This window comes from Palaemon carinicauda, chromosome 21, assembly GCF_036898095.1.
Source record: "Palaemon carinicauda isolate YSFRI2023 chromosome 21, ASM3689809v2, whole genome shotgun sequence".
Taxonomy (NCBI): Eukaryota; Metazoa; Arthropoda; class Malacostraca; order Decapoda; family Palaemonidae; genus Palaemon; species Palaemon carinicauda.
In genome coordinates this window covers 84,430,391-84,440,390 of record NC_090745.1, presented here as the reverse complement: position 1 = coordinate 84,440,390, position 10,000 = coordinate 84,430,391, and the positions used below count along the sequence as shown (strand labels likewise).

Sequence of the window (10,000 nt, the reverse complement as noted above, 5' to 3'; positions counted from 1 at the left end):
GTGATGGTGAACTATGTTTCCATGTGCTGAATGTAACAGATGGTGTCATAAAAGGTTCTTTCGATTACAAAATTTACATGGAGTAAAAGATTATAGATGTCTAAATTGTATAATGAGGGCAAATAATGAAAGTATAAGATATGATAAACCTGTTGAGATAGATTGCCAATTCGTAGAAGAGGTAGAGGAATTCCTTTACCTTGATTTCTGAACCACGTTTTGAGTGTTGATAGAGAGGGAAAACATCATGGATGAAGTGAGGAGAGGTTACCATACTCCATACAAAGTTCCTATTAGTCAAGAGAGCAAAGACCTATGATGGTTACACGAGGCTTCACTATTCTTATCATGAAAATATGGGCACTGGCAAAGCAAAAATATGGTTTTTGTGATGTGGTCTTTGAGCACAGTAGGAAGATCATATTGCATACAGGTATATAAAATGGCTTAGATATGTGGTGTTAAGGAGCTGGTTAAAATGTTTGAGAATAGAAAGGTACAGATTATTTGGACATGTGATGAGAAGTGGTGAGAACAGTGAAAAGACAGTAAATGTGAAAGTGACAAGAAAAAGGACTACATAGAGGCCTAGACAATTGTGGATAAAAAAGCAGGATAAAGAAGCATACAGGACAGAACTGAATTGGGAGAACTTTACATGCTATTTGAGGATAATTTTGTTCTTTAATAATTCCATACCAAAATTATTATGAAGACTAAATACAGGAATGGTAAACTAACCAGTATTTGAGCCCATGTTAACAACATAAGAAACTTCGAGTTTAGAATCCCTTTCTTAAAATAGGGTAGTTTATAGTAAATAAGAAAAACGTAGAATTTTGAAAAAAATTCCAAAGGCATTGCCTATATAGCAGTGAGAAATGGTTTTTCAAAAAACTAATCCTGAAACTCTAGAATTATATGTAAAAAAATTATGAATTTCAATGTGATATATCGACTTAAAGGTTTGGTGGATTATTACTGTAGTTCAGATAAGGTTATGTGAATTTTTAAGGCAAATTATAGATACTGCACATTACGTTAATTCTTTGGGTAAGGGATGGGCCAGTCATGTTTGCAAATCTGTCAATCCAGAGTGAGGGCAAGACTTGCCACCATTGTGTGGCTGGCAGCAGCGAGGCTGTGAAACCAAGTTTATTCATACTGGAATCTAACTTACGGAAGACCAGTCACCAGAATTCCCATATGATATAGGGAATTGTGTGTAGTGGTTTGCTTTTATAGCTTTCGCATAAGATTTTGCGAAGGGTAATCATCCACTATCGTATATTTATTTGGTTTTGTTTATGAGCAACTTTACATAAAAAGTACTGTGATGATTTGACCAAACTTGGTAGTGATGTTGGGTATGACCCAAGAATGAATCTGTAACATTTTGGATAAAGTACATCAAAGTACAAGTACGCTGCAGTACTTTGAAAATAATCGCAATGTTAATTAAATGGCAAATATTTTGTTTATTTTTTGTTTGCAAACAAATTTACTCAAAACTACGGAACCAAGTTCAACGAAACTTGTTGGACATGTGTGGTATGACCCAATGACAAATCCATTAGATTTCGAAGAAAATGCATCTAAGTAGAATTTCAGGCAGTGGAGTGTACCAACCGTGTTTCACACAATTGTACATAATTCCTTTTGTATATATTATGCTTGTATCTTCGCTCTTCCCTCGCACTAAAACGAACATGAAAATTCATGTCTGGTTTTTCCTCTGTAATATTGTCTGGCTTGTGAACTTGTTATGTCCTGTTGCCTTGAGGTTTTGTATATAAGGAGAGTGTTCCACAATAATATAACTCAGTCGTTTCTAACCTGCCTTTGAGTTCACACCCTTACTCGGCGCTGTCACATTGGTGACCCCGGAAGTCGACTCGCTCCCACTGCCTTCCACCCCCACCTCCCTTGCCCCTCCATCGTTGGTCCTATGATGGAGGCGGACTCTCCTACGGCAGTTGGCACTGCGGCCGCCCCATTGAAACTTTCACCGTTCGCCAGCGGAGAAGCGTTCGCTTGGTTTCAACGCGCTGAAGTCCACTTTCGTATCAGGGGCGTGACTCGCTCAACCACCAAAGCGGATTATGTTCTCGCGGCGATACCCGAGGACACCTTCCCAGAAATATCCGACTGGCTTTGTGAACAAGGAGACACCCCAATAGCGTATGACGCCCTCAAAACATATCTTCTGCAGCAGTACTCGCCGTCGCCAGCTGCCCGTATAGCAAAGCTTTTTCAGCTCTCGCAACAACCCTTTGGGGGACCAAAGGGCTTCGCTTGCCCTCAGGGAAATGACCAGTATCGCTCGCCTTCAACCTGCCGCAGAAGGCTCTCGTCATGAGGTGAACCTACTCCGTGCCCTTTGGATACGCCGTTTATCTGAACCTGTACGCGCTGCCATACCCGATGTCGATAGTTTACCCATAAAGGACTTGATGGCCAAAGCCGACGCCCTTATGGACAGCCACTTCAAGACCTCCATCAACGCCTCCACCCCTGACGACGAGGATGCCTATTCAACGTCAACCGAAGCTGACATGAATGCCGTAGGACATACACGCTTACCCCGTGACGTGCCGAAGCGGCGACAAAGCCGCCCACCACCCACCAATCGCTCGCGCCCCAACGAACGACTTCTACAGCCACTTACTACCTCCCATCCGCGCAGTTTTGCTACTACCACTTCAGATTCGGGGCAACCGCGAAGAAATGTGCCAAAGATTGTCAGTGGCCAAAAAAACGTATAAGTAGGCCATCGCTTGTGGCGGTGGCCTCCCATGTTTCTAATCTTTTCTTTTTACAGGATGCAGGAACGGGCGTGCGATTTTTGGTAGACACGGGTGCTTGTCGTTCTCTTTTGCCAAAGAAACTCTTCAAGGCACAACGTAGTCTGTCTACATCTGCCAACGTCCGCTTGGTAGCTGCCAACGGATCTGCGATACCCACCTACGGTTACGAGAACCTCACATTATCGTTCGGAAACGGTAAATTCAATTGGAAGTTTCTCGTTGCTGACGTCACAATGCCAATCCTCGGTGCGGATTTCCTCTCTCATTTCCACATTCTGGTCGATGTCGCCCACCGACGAATGGTCAACGCAGACTCGTACTTGTCGACACCTCTTCAACCCGCCCCCTCTAACCTCGCTCTCCACATCAGCACACCCGCGGATGCCTACGCCCACCTCCTCACGTCGTACCCGGAAGTTTTCCGTCCAGAACTTTGCCAAACGCCCACGGTTCCTGCCAAGCACGGTATTTATCACCATATCAAGACGACGGGACCCCCAGTCTTCGCAAAATTCAGACGTCTGGCACCGGAACGATTGGCAGCCGTCAAACAGACGTTTGCCGAAATGGAGAAAATGGGCCTTTGCTAAAAGGCCTCCAGCCCATGGCCGTCACCCTTACACATCGTTCTGAAGAAAGACGGCTCCCTCCGTCCGTGCGGGGATTACAGGCGCCTGAACATGCAAACAGAACCGGATCACTACCCCCTCCCAAACATCGCCGATGTAACCTCCTACCTGCACAAAGCGAAGGTTTTCTCTACGATCGACCTCCTGAAGGGGTATTATCAGGTGCCTATGAACCCAGAAGACATCCCCAAGACTGCCATCACCACTCCGTTTGGCACATACACCTTCAATTACTCCTGTTTTGGCCTTCGTAATGCTGGGGCAACGTTTCAACGTCTCATGGATGGCATCTTAGGGGACCTCCCTTTCTGTGTATGTTATGTGGACGACATACTTGTGTTCTCCTCCTCAAAAGAGGAACACCTACGTCACCTGCGCATCGTGCTCAACCGCCTGCAACAAAACGGCCTTGTAGTCCGGTACGACAAGTGTACCTTTGGCGCCAACGAAGTGTCGTTCTTAGGGCACCGTATCACTCGTGAAGGAGTCCATCCCCTCCCTGAGAAGGTAGCAGCCGTTCAGAACTTCCCCGCGCCCTCGACCGTCAAAGCTCTGCAGGAATTCTTGGGCATGATCAACTATTATCACCGTTTTCTGCCAGCCATTGCCACCACTCTTGCTCCCCTCTACGCCTCCCTCAAGGGCAAGCCAAAGGACCTGAAGTGGGGTCCCCTTCAAGAAGCAGCCTTCTACAATGCAAAGAAGGCTCTATCAACTGCTGCGGCTCTCACTTTTCCTATCCCACACGCCCCTCTCCTTCTCTCCACCGATGCCAGCGACGTCGCTATTGGTGCAGTACTCGAGCAGGTGGTCAAAGGCTCGCCCCGCCCATTGGCCTTCTTCAGCAGAAAACTGTCCAAGGCAGAATCGGGTTATTCTACCTTCGATCGAGAATTGCTGGCGGTGCACTTGGCTGTCCGTCACTTTCGCCATTTCTTAGAAGGTACGCCCTTCGTCATTCGCACAGACCACATGCCTCTGGTGCACGCCTTCACTCGACATTGTGACGCTTGGTCCGCCCGTCAACGCCGACATCTCTCCACCGTGGCTGAATACAATTGCACCCTCTAATACGTTCCTGGGAAAATGAATCCCGTTGCCGATGCCCTGTCAAGAAACACGTTGGCTGCCGTTCAACTGGGATTGGATTACAACGCCCTGGCTGAAGCCCAACGACAGGATCCAGAGTATCAAGCTTGTAGGACATCCTGCACGTCCCTCCGTTGGGAAGATTTTCCCCTCGAAGACTCCAACACCACCCTCCTCTGTGACGTCAGTACTGGTAGACCGCGACCTTGGATTCCTGCTCCCATGCGCCGACAGGTGTTTGATTTCATCCACGGCCTTTCACATCCCTCGTGCCGTTCTACTGCACAGCTGCTGAAGGCAAAGTTCATTTGGCACGGCATTTCTAAGGATGCTAAGGATTGGGTCCGCGCCTGTACTTCTTGCCAAACTTCCAAAGTACATCGACACACGGATTCAGGAGTGGGCACCTTTCCTCAACCTCAGCGTCGTTTCGCACACATTCACGTCGACGTTGTAGGCCCCCTACCCACATCACAAGGACATCGTTACCTGTTTACCGTCATCGACCGCTCCACTCGTTGGCCTGAAGCCATTCCCATGGAAACTGCAACGTCCGCTTCATGTACATCTGCCTTATTCTCTGGATGGATTTCAAGATTCGGTATCCCTGAGCATATTACTTCTGACAGGGGAACCACTTTCACCTCTCAATTGTGGACGTCATAAGCGAATCTCCTGGGCATCACCCTACATCAGACAACGGCCTACAACCCCGCTGCCAATGAAATGGTTGAACGTTTTCATCGCACCCTCAAAGCAGCTTTGATGTCCCGCTGCAAGGATTGCAACTGGTTTACTCAGCTTCCCTGGGTCCTCCTTGGACTAAGGACCACTCCTAAAGACGCCCTCGACGTCTCGGCAACCGCAATGGTGTATGGCGACCCGTTGGTCGTCCCTGCCGAATTTTTTCCTTCTACAACCTCCTCCGACGATCTCCAGCGCATACGTCACGTCGTGGGAAAATTTACCCCGTGCCGCCAGACTTACAAGCACCCAGCGAAGCATCACATACCAACGGACTTGCACTCTGCAACGCATGTCTTCCTGCGCAACGACACCAGCAAGCCACCACTAACGCCCCCTTACACGGGCCCTTTCCTTGTGATCCGACGCAGTCCGAAAGCATTCCTCCTAAACATTCGGGGCAAAGAAGACTGGGTCTCCATTGATCGTCTAAAACCTGCTTATCTTCTGCCAGATGACCCGCCTACAGTTCGCCTCTCTAGATCAGGGCGCCCTATTTAACATGTACAGTATGTCATTTTTAGGGGGGGAGCCATGTACCAACCTTGTTTCACACAATTGTACATAATTCCTTTTGTATATATTATGCTTGTATCTTCGCTCTTCCCTCGCACTAAAACGAACATGAAAATTCATGTCTGGTTTTTCCTCTGTAATATTGTCTGTTGCCTTGAGGTTTTGTATATAAGGAGAGTGTTCCACAATAATATAACTCAGTCGTTTCTAACCTGCCTTTGAGTTCACACCCTTACTCGGCGCTGTCACAGGAGTCAAGATCAAAATGACTGTTTGCCGAGGCGAAGGCATGCTCTCTACTGAATGTCCCACTTGTTTAATAATAATATTAAAGTTGACCTTTATTTCTTTTTTTTTTTTTTTCTTTTTTTTTTTGACCATGTTTGGTTGCAAAACTCAGTGGGATTCGTAAAATGAATAGCTTTTAACCCATATATTAGAAAACCGATAAAAATTAATTAATACTACACATTATTCTAGAAATTTTAACCCAATTGTGACCAAGTGGTTGAATGATCTTCCCCATCAGGTAGTTAAATCAATCGAACTTCAAAAGTTTTAACTTGCAGAAAATGTCTTTATGTTGAACAACAGGCTGATAAAAGTCTCTTTATAGTTTATTTATTACAGGTAGTTTTTAATGTTATTACTGTTCTTAAAATATATTTTAATTGTTGATTACTTCTCGTGGAGTTTAATTTTTTCTTTATTGCCTTTCTCAATTGGCTATTTTTTTTCCTGTTGGGTCCCTTAGGTTTACATCATTCTGGTTTTCCAATTAGGGTTGTAACTTAGCTAGTGATAATATTAATAATAACAGTAATGATAATAATAATAATAATCTTGAAGTCACCTACCATTAATTGTAGGGTCAATAACATCGTATAAGGTTGGTGATCCAGCTTCTACCCAATAGGGCATTGAAATTCTGAATGGGCCGCAAAAATAGGCACCTCCAATTTGCGTATGGCATCCCGCAGTCAAATCGCAACCAGTAGTCGCCTGGCAAATGGACCTCAGGCAATCATCACTTCCTTCATCACTAATCAGTTTCTTAGGATACCCTGGAATGTAAATAAAAACGTTAAAACCTTTCAAACTAGTAGACTTAATAATAATAATAATAATAATAATGATAATAATAACTATATTAATTATTATAATTATAATAATAATAATGAATGTTTATGTCAAGGAATGGCAACTGGTTATCTTTTTCTATTTCCATGGTAAACTTAATGTTTGGGTGAATTCTATTTACATATTCTAAAAACTTGTCAGCATGGGATTTTTCTCTAAATAGAAAAAAAAGGTATATATCCTCCAAGTGGCATATGAATATATTGGCAAATGTAGGACCTAAAGGCGACCCCATTGCCATACCATCAACCATGGAAATAGAAAAAGATATCCAGTTGCCATTCCTTGACATAAACATTTCACACTCAAATAGAGGATTTCTTACAGGTATTTTTAGAGAAAGAGACATACACTGGTTTGGGTCTTAATTGTTTAGCAGTTCGAAATCATTCAAGATTAACTCTACGTATTCAAACCCTTTTATTTAGAGCATATTCATTATGTTCGAACTGGCATAACTTCCGTAAAGAAATCTCTCTTTTACAGACCTATTTTACATACAAATGTTATCCTTCATACCTCTATGACAAAATTGTTAATAAATTACTTAACCCTTTAAGGTCCACCCTAGGTTTTATGGGAAACTTTAAAAATTCCTTTTAGTATGTTGTAGTATTAGAAAATACAAGACCTTTTTATTCGTGTGTATTTTTAAAAAATTTTCCAAATTACCGAAATAATTGCATGCAATGAAGTATCCCATTTGGGTACCTTGGGCGAGTTTAGGCGGACCACGCTCATCCCATATGGGATCTATTGGACCATAACGACACAGATTTTGAAGTTTCGCCCAACAGTTTTTTTTATAGTTCTAATGTATAACAGACAGTTTTTTATTGTTCCAATGTATAACAGACAGTTTTTTATAGTTCCAATGTATAACAGAAACACATATATGGCTTAACAATTTAATTAAATAAGAAATACGTTACAAATACAAGAAAATACAATATTCAATAAATACAAAAATACTATAAAAATACAAAAAATACTATGAAAATGCAATAAAATATATCAAACCTTACTCATAATTGATAAAATAGAAACATCATAAAACTTACTTTAAAATCTATTGAAAAAATAGCAAAAAAATTACTTAGAAATCTTATTGAATAAAGCAAAACAATTTCGATTTTCAGTGAGGCAAAGGGCCACCTTGCACTCCTCACACATCCAGCGAGAACTGTGGATGTGGCCTGCAGTTGAACAGAACTTGCAGGTCTGCCTCATGGTGACATGCTTTGGCATGTGTAGGGTGGGGGCATCCTGGGGTGACTCTACTCTTGGCACAACTGCCCGTTGGCCCCTTTTTAGGCAAAGCGACATCCCTGGTGCCAAGAGAATTCCTACTAATCTTGAAGTTTGATGTCTTGAAACTTCTCAGCTAATTTGAGATGCCCAGTCGGAAGTCCTCGTAAGGTTCCCTCAAGAAGTCTGGCTGTGGATGAATGAAGTCCGGTAGGGGCTGGATGAGAATGTCGTCCTTCTTCCATTCAACAACACGAGGCCTCTTAGGGTTAACCTCACCTTCAACTTCAACTTTCTCTTCCACAGGCATCTCCTGAGGGACAACAACATTGACCCTGCGAGCTGAAACAAGAATAAAGTAACATTAATGAAACAGTAAATGAATTATGTGTGCTGGTGTGTGTGTGCATGCATGTGTGTGCATGTGTATGTCAGTGACTATGCATGTGTATGTCAGTGAGTATGCATATGTGTGCATCTGTATGTCAGTGAGTATGCAGGTGTGTGCATATGTATGTCAGTGAGTATGCAAGTACCCAAATAAGTTTTAAAAATACCCATTGTTTACAAAAATTTAAATAGCAACACAATGAAAATAAATTTAAAGAGCAACTATTGTAACAACGAGACTTTTAAAAAAGAAAATTAAACAAATATCTCTCTCTCTCTCTCTCTCTCTCTCTCTCTCTCTCTCTCTCTCTCTCTCTCTCTCTCTCTCTCTCTCTAAGGATGTCTCATACTAACCTCTAGCATTGGGAGGGTCAAAGGCATCCTCCTGAGTAAGGCCTTCGTCAGGAACATACGTAGGGTCGTCGTCATCACTGTCGACATCCAAAGGGCTCACGTTGACATCAATTCCTTCAGCGTCATTAGGGGCAACCCATGGTGTATGATCCTGAGTCTCCAATGCAGCGTTGCGATGTCCATAAAAGATATGGCCAGGAAACTGCAAGAAAAAAAATTAAAATCATGTAATAGAAAAAAAAATGTAACTTTGCCTAACAAAAACGTATCATTCAATACCTTGTAAGGTAATAATTTGTATGCACATGAGCCTAACATCTCTAAATGATCACTATTATTTCTATAAATATTGTTAAAACTATTCACAATTGTCTAAGACAATCACTAGAAAAAATTGCAAAAATGATGTGCGTCGTAAAGTAGTGCCCGGTAGAACCGTTAAGGTCCAATAGATCCCATATGGGATGAGCGTGGTCCGCCTAAAGTCGACCGAGGTAGCCCATATGGGATCTATACTTTTTCCGATAGTCACTACGACACGTCAGTAACACTACAGCCCTTGAAACCCACATCAAAAGGTAAGCATATCACTAGGCTTCAGTATCATACAGTCACTGTGTACTTACCATGATTACGGAGGTCAGGGGGGGGGGATATGTAGACGTTACTGCGACGCGTTTTGTCACTTTTCCGACTTGAGCACAAGTGAGGTGTCTTTGGAAGGAGCTACAGACTTGGCGAGAAGGACAGGCAGCTTCTGATTGGCTGATTCGAAGAGCAGAGGAGTGTCTCTATGAGTTGCCAAAGCGTCAATTTCAGACAAGCATAAACATGTTCACCACGACTACCCAAAAGTAGCTGTTTTAAAGATCCCGTTTGGGCTATTTGGTCGTTAAAGGGTTAATGATATTTTTCAGCCTAAATATAAATGTCCAGAGGTTCCCAAAAAACTAGTGTACGTATCATTGCCATATGTAAAGAATGCTCTTTTCAGAAACGAGCTCACCACAGCCCTCAGCACTCTGTATCCATATGTCAATTTTAAGTTTATATTAAAAAACCTTTAATTATTGGCAAACTTTT

The 10,000-nt window shown here is 42.9% G+C and overlaps 1 protein-coding gene across 2 annotated transcripts in view; it reads right to left on the bottom strand.

Annotated features, from left to right (window-relative positions):
* Positions 1-10,000, bottom strand: part of LOC137615303 (lysozyme 2-like) — a 171,324-nt gene that overhangs the window by 11,770 nt on the left and 149,554 nt on the right. For both annotated transcript variants that reach the window (XR_011039213.1, XM_068345058.1), the window contains exon 2: positions 6,643-6,849. Coding sequence is in view for 1 of the 2 variants with exons in the window: in XM_068345058.1 (XP_068201159.1) it covers positions 6,643-6,849 (207 nt within the window). In the remaining variant the exon portion in view is untranslated. The remainder of the gene's footprint in view (positions 1-6,642; positions 6,850-10,000) is intronic.